We start from the raw sequence: 15,815 nt of genomic DNA on the forward strand, positions 1-15,815 counted from the left end.
ATCCTTGATAAAATACTAGCAAACAGAATGCAGCAAATCATGAAGAAGATTATACATCCTGACCAAGTGAGATTTGTCCCAGGGATGAGGGATGGAGGGATGGTTCAACATACACAAATCAATAAATGTAATACACCATTTTGACAGAACCAAACACAAAAACCACATGATCATCTCAACAGATGCAGAAAAAACATTTGACAAAGTTCAACACCCATTCATGATAAAAAAGAAACCCTACAAAAAATTGGAATAGATGCTTTTTACTTCAGTTTTATAAAAGCCATCTATGACAACCTAACAGCTAATATCATATTAAATTGTCAAAAACTGAAAGCTTTCATTCTAAAACCAGGAACAAGACAAAGATGTTCACTATCACCACTCCTATCCAATATAGTTCTGGAAACATTAGCCAGGGCAACTGAATAAGAGCAAGAAATACAAGGAATAAGAATAGGAAAAGAAGTGAAATTATCATTATTTGCAGATTATGTGATACACTACATAGAAGACCCCAAAAACTCCACCAAAAGACTTACAGATTTAATATTCAAATTCAGTAGTGTATCAGGATATGAAGTTAACACTCAAAAGTCAATAGTATTCCTGTGCACAAATAACAAACTCACAGTGAGAGAATTTAGGGAAAGCACACCCTTCACAGTATCATTCAAAGAAATGGAATATATAGGAATCAGTCTAACAAAGGATGCAAAAGTTATTTACAGTGAAACTCATGGTACCTTTAAAAAGGAGATTAGGGAGTATATCAGAAAATGGAAAGATGTCCCTTACTGTTGAGTAGGAAGAACCAACATAGTGAAAAATGTCATACTCCCACAACTGTTATACAGATTTAATGCAATCCCAATCAAAATACCATTAACATTCCTCACAGACCTGAAGAAAGTATCCCTGAAATTCATTTGGAACCAGAAAAGACCTAGAATAGCAAGGGAAATTTTGGATAATAAAGGCAAGTCAGGGAGCATCATAATCCCAGACCTTAAAGTACACTACAAAGCTACTGTGATAAAATCAGCACGGTACTTACAAAAAAGGCCTGCGAATTGGTGGAACAGAATAGAAGATGCAGAAGTATCCCCAAACACACCCAGCCACCTTATCTTTGACAAAGGGAGCACACATGTTTACTGGAAGAATGATAGTCTCTTTAAAAAATGGTGCTGGAAAAACTGGCTTTCCACATACTGAAAACTAAAATTAGATCTATGTCTATCACCATACACTAAACTAAAGTCCAAATGGATCAAAGATCTAAATATTAAAGTAGAAACACTAAATTTACTGGAAGAGAAAGTAGGCAGAAGTCTTGGAAGACAAAGGTGTAGGTAGAGACTTCATGAACAAAACCCAGACTGCAAGAGAAATAGTACAAAGAATCAACTCACTGTACTAAAGAGCTTTTGCAGAACAAAATAAATCACAGAGTGAAAAGACAAACCAAAGAGAGGGAAAAATTTATAGCATTTTTCCCATATAAAGAATTAAAAAAAATCAGACTCCCCAAATTCAAAGACTTAATCCATAAATGAGCATCAGAGAAGAATAGGCACTTGTCAGATGAATAAATACAAATGGCAAATAAACACACAAAGAAATGTTCAGCATCGTTGGTCATTTGAGAGATGCACATTAAAACAACACTGAGATTCCATCTCATGCTGAAAGAATGGCTATCAACAAGAAATCAACCAATAACAAATGCTGGAGTGTAGATCGGTACAATTACTGTGGAAATCAGTGTGGTGATTCTTTAAAAAACTAGGATTAGAGGTCACATAGCTATTCCCTTTCTGAGTATCTTCCCAGAAGAATTAAAAATATCATACCACAGCAATATATATGTCCCTATGTTTATAGCAGCATAATTTGTAATAGCTAAATCTTGGAAACAACCCAAATGCCCATCAACTGAGGAATGGATAAAAAAGGATATACAATAGAGTAGTACTGAGCCATAAAGAAAGAGAAAATGATGTCTTTTATGGATAAATGGATACAACTCAAGACCATAATCATAAGTGAAATAAATCAGACCCATATGTGTAAATGTCATATAGTCTAGTGTGAGAAATGAACAAATAAATAAGATCCAAAATGTACAATAGATATTGTGCATTGGGAAGAAATTGTTCAAAAGAAAAGACAAACTGTGATGGGGAAAGGGGAAAGGAAGAAAGAAAAAAAGGAAAAATATATGTATACACAGGATGGCTAAGATAGTTATATAGCTAGTTTCTCTTAGTTCATTAAAAAGAAAGTTTTGTGCTAATATTGTATAGACAAGATACCATGCTTATATCTTCTACTCTGAATAACTACTATAAAGAAAACAATATGCAATGTGTCAACTATTGTGATTGTCCTACTAACCTGTTTGGAAACTCAGTTTCATTGTTATGTTTATCATTTTTCTCTTAGAAAAATAAATGAAACAAGACCCAACAATATGTTGCACACAAGAAACACATTTAACTGAAAAATAAATTTACAGAATGAAAATCAAAAGATGGAAAATAATGCTGTATGTGACAGGGACTCAGAAAAAAGGAGTGGTGGCTATTTTATTTGCACTTCAAGCCAATGTGAACTTCAAGCCAAGACTGGTCAAAAAAGATGAAGAAAGTCATGACATACCTGTTAAGGGAAAACTCCAAGAAGAAAGATAACAATCATAAATATATATGCACCAAATACTGGTGCATCCAACTACATAAAATAAATACTAAAGGACATGAAAAGTCAAATAAGCACTGACGTAATTGTAATGGGGGACCTTCGTACCACACTGTTGCAAATAGACAGATCAACTAGGCAAAAAAAATCAACAAAAAGTATCAGAACTAAACAAAACCTACAAACAAATGGCCTTAGTTGATGTCTACAAAGTATTCCATGCCACAACATCAGAATACACATTCTTCTCAGCTGCACGTGAGACAGTCTCCAATATAGATATATTAACTTATAGAACACGCTTAAGTAAATGCAGAGGAATTGAAATTATCCCATGCATATTGTCTGACCATAACAATGAAAATGGAAATCACTGGCAAAAGAAACCACAAAACTACATAAATACATGAAAATTAACACTCTTCAAAATAAGCAATGGGTTACAATGAAATTAAAGATGAAATTAAACTGTATCTACAATTAAATAAGAGTGCCAATACAGCACACTAGAACTTATGGGATGAAATCCAATCCTGAGAAAAATTTATAGAGTTGAATTCTCACATCAGAAAAACAGAATGAGCTCAAATAAACAACCTAATCTTGTACCTGAAACTTCTAGAAAGAGAAAACCAAATCAAGCCCAAAGCTTGAAAGAGGGAAGAAATTATAAAGATAACAGAAATTAATGCAATTGAGACTAAGAAAACAATACAGGTACAAACAATCAATGAATCAAAGAGTTGGTTCTTTGAAAGATTCAATAAAGTTAATAAACCTTAGCCAAACTTATAAAAAGGTGAAAGAAAAGACTCAAATTCATGCACTTATGAATGCAAAGGTGAAATCAGAATGGATTCTGCTGAAATCCAGAAGATCATCAATGCCTACTTCGAGAACAGGTACTCTAATAAGATGGAAAACACAGAAGAAATGGACAGATTCCTAGATACATATGAATTGCCAAAACTGAAGAAAAAAAGTATAAAAATTTTAAATAAACTATTGAAAACATAATTAAACTTACAAACAATGAAAAGATCAGATCATGATGGATTCAGTGCTCAATTCTACAAGAAATTTAGAGAAGGTCTAATGCCACTAATGCTGAAACTCTATAATGAAATTGAAAGGGAAGCAGTGCTGTCAAAATTATACCTAGAAACAAGTATTACCCTGACACAAAAACCAGACAAGGACCCAACAAAAAAGAAAACTACAGGCTGATCTCATGAATGAACATAGGTGCAACAATCCTCAACAAGATACTGGCAAACAGAATGTAGAAAATCATCAAGAAGATTGTACACCTTGACCAAGTAGGACTCATCTCAGGGATGCAGGGATGGTTCAACATATGCAATCAACAAATGTAACACACCATATCAACAGAACCAAAGATGAAAATCACATAATCATCTCAATAGATGCAAGAAAAGCATTTGACAAAATCTAACACCCATTCATGATAAAAACCCTACAGAAAATTGGAATAGATAGTCTTTTCTCCTGCTGATAAAAGTCATCGATGACAAAATTGTGGCTGGAGGTGAATATGAAGACAGCCTGGTCTCAAGATGAAGGTTTGATGGGAAGGCTTGCAAGCTTCCCTAGAGATGTAGCAGCTTCAGATTATAGTGTAATTAGCATCACCTGGTCCAGTGCACTCATGAAATGCATCAGACACATAGGAGAGTGATCAAAAGATCTGGACCAAATTTCCTACTATCTTATTTTGAAACTTTGTATCATTGCTTTTATCGATTTTTTTCTTTAAAATAAAAAAGAGAGACTGTTCTAAAAAAAAAGAGACCTGGACGAATACACCTATCCCCTTTCAGCAATGCCTTTTTTCTTTCTATGATAGAAGTGGCAGACAAACTAAAGTTAATGATGCTGGACATATACTCTTGCTATGTGCCTTTCCTCTGTACTGGCTGTATATTAGGTAAGTGACTATATTTGTTATCCTATAGATTGATTGTAATTTGACCCATAGCTATCCACATTGTGATTTTGCTGTATAAAATATCCTTGAAGGTAGAACTTCAGTGGCAACTCACTTTCAGGACCTCTCTTGTTTCTCAGGACTTTCTTGCAATAAATATTTCCTACTCTTAGCTTTCTTTGACCTTGAAATACATTTTTCAGTATCAGCAGATGCTAACTGAGCACATCTGACACTTAACATGTTGAGAATTATTTTTCTTGTGACACAGTGAGGGAGATGCCTGTCTCTTATGCTCAAAATGAGGATTTTTTTCATTAGTGCATTTTAGTTACATTTTGACATATTCATACATGTACAAAGCATACTGTCATGATTTTTCCCCAATTATGTCCTTCAAACTTTTCTTCCCTGACATCTGATTCACTTCATCTTCTCTCCTAGTCTCCCTTCTGCTTTCTGGAAATCTCTGTCTTTTTTCTTTGTCAGGGACCAGATTGTGTAAGGGTTATGTTGCTGAACACAGTGCTCTCTGGATGCATTGAAAAGCTCATATTCATAGCCTCTGAAGACATCTAAAAGGATTCAGGGGCAATAAAACTGCCAACTTTGGAGATCAAACAGTTTTCTTAACTGGCAAGATTTACTGCCTTTGTTCTAATTTCTCATGGCCTTGTTCATTTTCGAGGGCTTTTGTCTCACATGCTCCATCCACTTCATGCGCCCCCTGAATCTGTGGAAATCCAGTAAATATGGGCGATTAAGAAAAGTCTATGTCATAGCTCCTCCAGAGCGCTGACCTTCTTGACTCCCTACACAATTTTATTACATTGTCTCTTTTACTTAACTCTTGACTGTAATTCATTTTAGGAGATGGGGGTTTAGCCCAAGTCCCCAATGTTCATTCTTTTCTTTTTTTCTTTTCTTTCCTTTTCTTTTGTCCTCAGACTCCTCATACGAGAGCAAACAGGCAATATTTGATTTTCTCAGTCTGGCTTATTCACATGATAATGTTCTAGTTCTATATATTTGCATATAAGTGACATGAATACACTCTAGGTTTTTGGCTAAATGACAGCCTACTGCATAGATATGCCATAATTACTTTATCTATCCAACTCTTGATAGACACTTAGGCTGTTTCGATAGCTTAGCTGTTATGAAATGTATTGTAATAAACATGAATATAGAGCTATTACTATAGTAAGCACTGTGATCAGAAAATAGAGTTAATGTTTAATTTTTTAAAAAACTTATTGCAGAAAAAGACACACTGCCATTAATTCCTCTCAAAATAATCAAAATACTCTCCTCATCTTGAACATAATTATCCCATCATTTTTTGGTAATGTATATACCATTCTGACTGGGGTGAAATGGAATCTCAGTGTAGCTTTGACTTGCATTTCCCCAGTGTCTGAAAATGTTGAATGTTTTTCATAAACTTACTGACCACTTCTACTTCTACTTTTGAAAAACATACATTCAATTAATTTCTCCATTCAGTGGCTGACCTATTCAGGCTTTACCTTTGTGTTTGTGTTCCTTGGTTTGATATTAAGCATTTTGTGTTCTCCTCATATTCTGGAATTAATCAACTTTTAGAAGATTAGCCTGCAAAGTTTGTCTCCCATATACTGTTGAGTGTGTGTGTGTGTGTGTGTGTGTGTGTGTGTGTGTGTGTGTGTGTGTAGATGCTTTCAAACTAATGTATTCCATTAGTTGATTTTTTTCTGTTATTTGTTGTGGTATTGGAGTCTTATTCAGAAAGTCATGTTCTGGGCCTGTGAGTTTGATTGTTTTCTTCTAAAAGTTTCAAACTTTTAGATTTTAAACCTAGATCTTTGATATGTTTTGAATTGGTTTTTGTACAAGGTGAAGGATAAGGATTTGATTTCAATCTTCTACATATGGATATGAATTTTTCCTAGGATCATCAGTTAAAGAAGTTTTTGGTATGTCAAAAGTGATATAGATATAGTTGTGTGGGTTTTTTCTGTCACTACTCTATTGCACTCGGCTCAGTAGTTATTTCTGTGGGAATACAATGCTCTTTCTGTAGGAATTGTGATACCTCCAGCACTGCTTTTTTTTTTCTCTGGAGAGGGACATCATGCACATAGTAGTCAGATCTAGGTTACAGATGTACTCACGTTGAAAATGTGCAACTTGGAGTGCAGGCATCACAAAAATGAAGTCCCCAATCATCTCATGGAACTGGATTTTCAGGGTCTGGGGGTTGTCATTGTCTCCCATGTACTCTTCCATCACCAATTCACCAAACTTAGCAGGCAAATTCTAGACCAGAAGCATGGAAAGCCAAATTAGACAGACTTCAGGACAGGGGTGAGCAACAGTTCAAAGTGGGATAATGGGATCTGGAATGGGACTAGAATGTAGGAAATACTCAAGCTCTGGGGTAACCTCACCCACAGACACAGATATTCATATTTCAGCCTTCTTTTGGGTGGTGGCTATATAGAGAGGAAAGTGGAGAAGCCATTTCCACTGGGGTAGGAACCCAGAAGCCTCACCATCTCTGCTGACATGTTCTGCAAAACAGCCTGTAGAGTCGCTCTATCCATGTCTTGCAGGCCTGGAGAATGCTGGATCTGGGTGTAGGAGGGATGAAATATGAGGGTAAAGATGAGTATAGGTCTGTATTGGTGAAGTCCTAGGAGCCCCTTCAGCCTGGTTACACTCCCCAAACTACCATGGAACTCACCATGGGGAGCATCCAGCCATACTCATCATTGTTGACACCAATGATGCTGGGAACAGGTCGAAAATCAGCAGAGGCCAGCAGCTCCTGTGGGTGCCTGGGCAGGAAAATCCCATCTACTACAGCAGCAATGATCTCAAAGTGCTGAGAAGGCATTAAAGATGAGTGATCAAGGCCAGGTATTACACATTTTCTCAAGTCCATTGAGTTACTTGCACTCTCTTCTAACTCATCCTAGGATGCTCCTGCCCACCCCATGATAAGCTGCAGTAGGCTTGGCATACATAGGCCCTCATGTCCCATCCAGAGCCGGTAAGACACTAAGACATGGAGAAGAGGTAATTTTAGTCCAGAACAGTAGGGACTGTCTCTCCCACCCACCATCAGTCTTCTTCCTCTGTACCTGAGAATGTTCAGTCTGACCTTGATAATATCCAGCATTTCATCTTCACTCTTGCCCCGCAGGCACCTCACCAGGGCCTCTGAGTCTACCTGCCCACAGGCAGACAGGGTGGCCACCTTCTGTAAATGGATTGGAGAGGACTGGCTCATTGTTTTGGGCAGGGAAAGGAGTGTGCCCAAGGAACATGTAAGGTCTAAATAACCCCCAAATTTCCCAGGATACACTGTGTGGTAGGTGCAGGTGTGACATTGTTCCAACCTCTCTGTTTCTCAGAGTTTCCAGCCAGAGGGCTATTCCACTTGCTTACATGGTTTTTGCAATGATGGGTGCCTCAGGGCACTGTCTGTCAGCCACAGAATATACTCAGCCTGTATGGGGCAGAAGTGTGTGGATACTGATCCTTGGAAACTCAGTAATTCCCAGAAAGGCAACAGTTCTCAAGGCACCTTAAATTCCCTTCTGCCCACTGTACAGACAGAGCATCCGAGGCTCTGAAAGTGAAAGGAGAGGGAGGGATACAGGGTTGGGGTGGTCACGGCACTCACCTCAGAGACAACCTTAGAGGAGATGGAGAATAAGCTGGGTGCTACAACTGCCCCACTCTCCATGATGGCACCACGGAACAGTCCTTGGGACATGGGGGACACAACAAGGGAAGAAACACTTGTGCCACCGGCAGACTGGCCAAAAATAGTGACATGGTCAGGGTTGCCTCCAAAGTGGAAGATATTCTGTTGTACCCAGCGTAGGGCAGCCACTTGGTCCAGGTAACCCCAGTTGCCGGTGGCATGCTGGTCTCCAGTGCTGAGAAATATCAAAGACAAGGCTCACAGGCCTGTCCTGGCTCTGCGCACTCCCCATTTCCTAGCCCAACCTCAGACTCACCTGAAGAAGCCCAGGACACCTAGGCGGTATTGTATAGTGACAATTATCACGTCCTCAGAAGCTACCAGATTGGATCCATCAAACTCGGAAGCCATACCTCCAACTAATGCACCACCATGGATCCATACCATTACCTGGGGAAATGAAGACAGATGCCATATTTTTTCATTCCAGCTCACATCCACCTGAGTTACCCATAGACTGTCCATTGCTTTGATTCTGTGCAGCTACCCACACAGACATGAGTCCAATAGGGTTTCATCACCTTGTCCAAAGGTTATGGTTCCAATTTCAATTCACTAGATCATGACTCTCAGACTTGTCCAATTACCCCATGAAGGCAAATCTTTTATCTAGTAATTTCAGACTCTTCCATAATAAAATAAAAATGGTTTTCCTGACTTTTCCAATGGAATATTAATCAAAAGTGTTATCTAATCTCACTGGCATGGCATATACAACATGGCTGAAGTCTTGAGGGATATCAAGCTTCAGCTCTTGCACACAGAAAGGGTCCTCTTGGGACACAAATCTCTGATCCCTGGCAGCAGCTCTGGGTCCATGATCCACTATTCAGTGGTCAGTCTCCCAATCTGGGTGAGAAAACTTTCTTGGAACCCACAGGGAGAGATTGTAAATCAGGGTCTACATTGTAGCAGAAAGCAGGCTGATCCTATTCCTTCTAATCTTTATCTCCTAGAGTGTGGTGTGCTAAGGTGTGTGTGTGTGTGTGTTGTTCAAGCTTGAACTTGGAGCCTCTGAATTATTGGATAAGTGGTGTTTGACTGACCACATCCTCAGCTCACTTCTGCTCTTGAAGAAAAAATGTCTTACCATCCACCATGATATGACACTCACCGGCAGGTTAGAACTCTCATTGGCATAGGCAGGTGTGTAGATATTGAGGTACAAGCAGTCCTCTGACATTGGGATCGTAGGCAAGTTCCGAGTGAACAGCATCAGAGCTCCTGCATTCATTATATCATTTTGCAGACATCTAGTGAAAAAGGCAGATAATTAGTTCAGGGTCTGTGCAGTGACCAGAACCAAACTCTGGATCTGATTTGCTCCTATCTACCCCCAATATCTTGTTCCCCCTGATGCCCAGTATAATGGTTGATTGATTGTGTCAACTTTAGAAGTTTAGAAGCTTAATTAAGTCAGTTCAACAATTCTACACCCTAGGGTTGAGAGAACACACCCTAGGGCAACTCATTGCCTGTATAGTATAAAGGAGAAATGAGGAAGTACAGACTTGTTTCTGTTCTTCAGAGGAGCTCCAGTCTTCATCTTCAGCTTGAATGTCATCTCCTGGCTTCTAGTACAGACACTTCATCTTCTGCTTTGGGCCCTTCAGCCTTCCAACACAGACTCTTAAGTTTTTGATTGCAGAACCATAAGCTTCTTGATGTGGACTTGCACAGGACACAGCAGTGAACTCAAGACCTTGGACTGAAACCTTCAATCTCCAGTGTGCAGACAGCCTCTGCACTCTTCCTTATATGGCTGAATGTCTTAAGCTAATCTTGTAATGTCTTATACATTTGTGTATCATATGTCATAACTGTTTCTTGAGTAAAACACTGACTGCCACACCCTGCCCCACATGACCCTTCTCTGAAGTCCCTGTTCTTTGAGACAAAGGCCACAGAGAGGGCTGTTGTGATGCAGCTGAGATTTCCAAGGAGTTCTCAAGGTTGATGAGGTCCTTGGATCCCCCTCCTCCTGAATATGAGATATCATGACTATTAGGGGTCTCCATGGGCACTGGCTGTAGCTGTTGAAGTTTGTCCATTTTCTCTACAAACATGTGGTTCTGGAATAGGCAAGGATCTCCAACATAGGTGCTGTAGGTGGAAATGCAGGTTACTTTTCCAAGAGGAGTAGAGGGCATTTACTCCATCCCAAGATGGCACAGTAAGGGAAATTCGTCCCACCAACAGAGTCTGCACTTGAAACAACGTAGACTTGTTCCCTGGAGAAGGGAATTTGGTGCTGGCAGCAGGAACAGTGAATCTGGGAGATGGTGTTTCCAAAAATAAGCACTACTGCTCCCGTCAGCAATCTGCAGTGTCTGGTGCTTTAGTAAGAGTTTTTTAAGAGTTCATAGAGCCAACTCAAGCTTGGTCCCACAATCACCTCCTCTGGTTGCACAGAACACTTAGCATCATATTAATCTGGGCAGAAGCACATCTCTGCTTCATTTTTCTGAACCTGAGCTAATACTCAACTCCTCAGATAGGACCTGCCAAATTTTCTTAACCCTCTTAAGCCACACACACTCATTCCATAAGATAAAGGAAAATGGATTGTACAGTTTTGATGTAAGACCCACTACAGCATGGTTATGAACTCAGAGCTCCTGAACACTCCCCAGGGCCAGAGTCTCCACAGACCCTCAGAGGAATTACTTGGCAGGGTAGGAAGTTCCATCCCTCACACCATTCCAGAGCTCAGGAGACTCAGGGGGTGCAAACCGCAGCGGTCCTACAGGTGGCTTTGCAAAGGGAATTCCCAGGAAGGTGTAGACTCCTATGCTGGTATCATTCACATAGACGAGGCTGCCCCTCACCTGACCTGTGTGTGTGGTCCTGATGGGGCTGGCAGAGTCCTGGGCTGTGGGCAGAGAGATTCACATCAGGGTTGGGTCTGCCCAGCCAGCTCCTCCCACAGGTAACACAGGGAGGGTGTTACCTCCTCCTTGCCACTGTCAGCTCAGCATGGTTAAACAACCCTGATGGATGAACACAGTCTTCATAAGTGTCCTAGCTGTCACACTCACCCTATCCAAATGCTGCAGACACTTGGGCTGACTCAACCAGTCCCATGAGATCCAGTTTGGCTTACTGGGGCTGAAAATAAACATTCAGCCCCAGAACCATCTCCCAAAGGCTCTCTCAAATGGATGGGGTGAAAATTACCTTTTCACTAACCCTGCCATGTCTCTGAGGCCACTGACAGACTGGAAAATGACTGAAAAGTCTCCCATCCTCAGGGAACTCACACTCAAGGTGGAATGACATAAAGATAGTATGCTCCTTGCAGGGACTGATTTAGTCACAAGTGTTAGGAGAGAGATGCAAGGCTGTCACTGACAGGAAAAAGCCTGGCTTTCCTGAAGGTGAAATGGAGGAAGCAGTTGACTGTCACAAAAAAAATCTCGATAGATTGCAGTTGTCAAAGTCCTGACTGAAAATGGATAATGGGCATGTAGTGTTAGTTAAGTCTTCTCTCTATGTGAGGCTAATGCTGGGCTCTCTGGTTAGCCCGGATGTTCTCTGTGCCTCAGGGGACAGGGAGGTGTCCATCAGTCTCCAGGATTCCCTGATGTCCTCTCTATCAGTGGGCACCTGCTTGCTACACTTTTCCGCTGTCTCAGATTCTTCCTCTGCAAAATGTGTCAGAAATGGGTGGCATTCCTGAAGAAAACTTTAAACACCATGAACATCCGGGGGAGCTAAAGCTTCCCTCCTCTATCTAGTCCCCATGGATCAGCATATCTGATCCATTTGTGGAGTTGTGGAAAGGGCAGCAACCACTCATGGGAACCATACAGGGCAGTCTGACAGCATCTTTCCGTATAAGAGATGTACTTCTCTGCCCACCTACCTATGATGCTTCACCAGTTTGCATCTCTGTCCATGTAACTCACAGTGACCACCTGACACTGATGCCTGGTGCATGTTACAGCACAGGACAAAGCCTGCTGCAATGTACTTGTTGGGAGACGGGGCTCATCCACAATACTACTTCAAGGAGGAGAAAGCCCTCCTATGTAATAGTGTTACGTGTTTCAAATGTCAGGAAGGGGAAAGCCCAGGAATGAAACAGGGTGAGTTTATGACCTTTTGGTGAAACCAAGGAGGGTTGTGTGCATCTCTTCTTAGGCACAGTTCCGGGCCTAGTATGGAAGATCCTTTGATCTTAGTGGTCCCTTTGAAGGACCCATGTACAAATGGGACAAAACTGGGCAGTTCTGTGCCCTCTTATGGGTCCTCAGTGATACTGACCACAAATCTAAGCCAAAGACTATTGAAACAGGAACTATAGGTGAGTTTGGGCAGATCTTCCTGCCTAGAAGTTCTGATACCTCCAGGACTCCAGCCAGCACAGGAAAGCAAGCAAGCCTGGCCTGGTATGCCAAAGGGGAGAAATAGTGGGACTCCTCCTGTGCAATTGACTGGGAAAGGTGGTGGTGGGAGATCCTTAGGTCCCACACCTGGAGTCCTTGGGACAGACGGTCAAAGACTGCAGACACACCCTGCATATGGAGCCCTCCCGACATCAGCTACTGATAAGGGTCCTGAGAGTCCATGGCCGGAATACAGCACATCACCTTTGCCCTGAAAATGAATCAATCCTTTGTCCCAGTTTATGTGCATGGGTGAAGGGACCCAGTGGTCTCTAAGTTCAGCTTTGAGATATGGTGGCCAGGATCTTTTGTGTCCCCTAAGACCTGTTGACGTGGCTGGACACCACTGGAAAATGAGAGAAATTTTATGGCTAAGAAGGTATCTAAATCCAGATAGTACATCAAAATGGATGATGGGTACATAGTGTTCATTAATTCTTCTGTGCCTCAGACCAGGGCTGTGCATCTGCAGGTCAGCCCTCTCATCCTGAGGTCTCAGGGTAGAGAGATGTCCAATCAGGCCCACAGATCCCTGGTGTTGTCCTCTCCAACACATGGAATCACCCTGGCCCAGTCCTCCTGCTGTCATATTTTCTTTTTCTGCAGAACATGGCACATTTAGGCCATATTTCAGATGAAAAAGTTAAACACCTCAAAACTTTATGGGGAGCTACTGCTCCCTTCCCCATCAGATCTACTTGAATCAACATGCCTAACGGCACCTGGTTCAGGTGAGGACAGGAGACCAGATACTCACAGACAACAGACAGGACAGTTTAACATCTTTTCATGTAAAACAGCTGCTTCTGTCCCAGCTTACTCATGATGCCTTGCTAGCTGGCATCTCTGTCCACGTAACTCATTGTGACCACCAGATGCTGATGCCTGATGCTCTTTACAGCAAGGACAAAGCCTATCTCAATGTGCCTGCTGGCAGACTGCATACATCCAAAACGTTGCATACTCAAAAATGGAGCATGTTTAGGTAGTGGTGTGAAGGGTCCCCCATATCATGTGGGAGAAAGCTCAAAACCAGAAAGGGCTGAGTTTGTGACCATTTAGGTAAAAACTAAGGATGAGTGCTCACCGATATTCTTAGCTACAGTCTTGGGAACAACGGAGAAGGCAATGTGTTCTTGATGGTCTTGTTTAGGACCCAAGTTCAAATGAGATGGAATCCGGGCATGGTGGCTCACTCCTACAATCCTAGCACTTGGGATACTGAGGCTGTAGGATCCCTGTGAATTCAAGGGAACCTGCACTACATAGTAAGTTCAAGGCCAGCCAAACTGCATAGTGATACCCTGTCTTTAATAAATAGAAAAATTGCGATGCAAGAGAGTGGGCCCCACCCCAGTACCCTCTTATAGCTCCTCAGTGATACTGAATGAACATAAATCCAACCCCAAGACTTTAAATAGGAGCCAGAGGTGAGGTGGAGCTGATCTTCCAGCCTGGAAATACTAGTGCCTTCCAAAAACATGGTCAATAGCAGGTAAGCTGGGCAGCGTGGGCCATGGGGGTGTGGTACTGAAGACTCCTTTGAGGCAGATTGCATTGGGGAAGAGGGGAGATCATCAGAACCCACACCAGGAGCCTCTGGGTCAGAGGTTCAAAGGCCACAAACACACTCAGCACATAGAGCTCTCCCGACATCAGCTCCTGATAAGGGGCCTAGGACTACCTGACTGGGATAGATCAGACCAGCTTTGCCCTTGCAACCAATCCATGCTTGTGCCCTGTATCAAGGATATGCAGTGAAGAGACCCAGAAGCCTCAGATCAGCTTTGGGATGTGATACCCAGGGACTTCTGTTCCCTCCAGACCTGTTCCTTTGCCTTGGTAGAGTGCTAGGGCACCAATATGGCTAAGAGGTGTCACACTCAGAGACAAATGACAATAGGAAGTTATTGATTTCATTGTTGCTACACCCGAGGGCCAGGGGCAGCTACAGCCACAGCCACAGTCACAGCCATAGCCACATACACACACACACACACACACACACACACACACACAAGAGTGAAATGTCCTAAATCCCACCCAGCTCCAAAGCCACAAGGCTTCCCACCTGCCCAGGTGTGCTCCTTACCCTTCCTCAGATTGGACTACTCTTTGGTGTTGGGTGTCCTCAAGCAGTCCTGACCCTGTCTGTGCTTCCAGGGCCCATCTTGGGGGCTCGGTTTGGGTCATTTTGTGGGCACACATATCCCTTACTGTCATCTGTCATCTCTACCAGCTTCTCCTTCCCTGGCACTTCTCTCTCACCTCATGCCTCTCCAACACTGCGTTCTCAGGGTCTATCACTGCACACCTTGGTAGATATGACTATGGTACCTGGCATCTTCTGCAAGAGTCTCACCTTGGCCTGGATGTAGAGTTAAGAGCCCACAGGCTGTAGTGCTCAGTAGGATAAGAAGCTGGTCCAGCCGCATCATCGGTTTGCCTGTGTTTTCGGTGTTGCTGGAGACTGTTTCACCCACAGGAAGCCTGGAAAGTGAGTCCTGCCCAAGTTGAAGTTTGAACCCAGCAGGGAGGAGGCGGGGCGTCTGGTGGGCCAGGCCAGGAGGAGGCTGAAGGAGCAGCACTGACTGGGCAGAGGTTGCACAGAGCCAGTGGCCAGCAGGCAGGACATGGTCACCTCCCTTCAGGCTCAGCCATCAAAAACATTATTAGTACATATTTGTCATTCATAATAAGCACATTCATCATGGGAATTTGTACTTTTACATAATATGTCCTCATTGTTTTTTCCATTCCCTTCCCTTCCCTTCAACTTTTCTTCTTCTCAGCACTTATAAAAGTTTTCTTTGCATTTTTTTCCTTCCATCCTCTCTTTTATCATTTTTTCCTTTCATCCATTCCCTGTCCTCTCCTCTCTTATTCCCCATCCCAGCTAGACGTGTTCTTCCTGCCCAACATCTATCCTCCATTTTGCTTCTATTTATGCTTTAGGTTTCTCACACAATAGAAACAATGCAACACTTAAACTTGTGTGTTTGATTTATTTCACTTCAAATGA

The 15,815-nt window shown here is 42.0% G+C and overlaps 1 protein-coding gene across 1 annotated transcript in view; it reads right to left on the minus strand.

Annotated features, from left to right (window-relative positions):
• LOC102021976 (pyrethroid hydrolase Ces2e-like) overlaps positions 1-15,228 on the minus strand; it is a 30,109-nt gene extending 14,881 nt beyond the window's left edge. The window contains exons 1-9 of the mRNA XM_005403717.1: positions 15,156-15,228; positions 11,073-11,277; positions 9,520-9,658; positions 8,662-8,795; positions 8,322-8,580; positions 7,797-7,895; positions 7,365-7,517; positions 7,186-7,263; positions 6,805-6,949 (exon numbers count right to left, since the gene is read on the minus strand). Coding sequence (XP_005403774.1) covers positions 6,805-6,949; positions 7,186-7,263; positions 7,365-7,517; positions 7,797-7,895; positions 8,322-8,580; positions 8,662-8,795; positions 9,520-9,658; positions 11,073-11,277; positions 15,156-15,228 — 1,285 coding nt within the window. The remainder of the gene's footprint in view (positions 1-6,804; positions 6,950-7,185; positions 7,264-7,364; positions 7,518-7,796; positions 7,896-8,321; positions 8,581-8,661; positions 8,796-9,519; positions 9,659-11,072; positions 11,278-15,155) is intronic.
• Positions 15,229-15,815: the final 587 nt, after the last annotated feature.

The sequence above is a fragment of the Chinchilla lanigera genome, unplaced genomic scaffold (assembly GCF_000276665.1).
Source record: "Chinchilla lanigera isolate Chin_1 unplaced genomic scaffold, ChiLan1.0 scaffold00083, whole genome shotgun sequence".
NCBI lineage: Eukaryota > Metazoa > Chordata > Mammalia > Rodentia > Chinchillidae > Chinchilla > Chinchilla lanigera.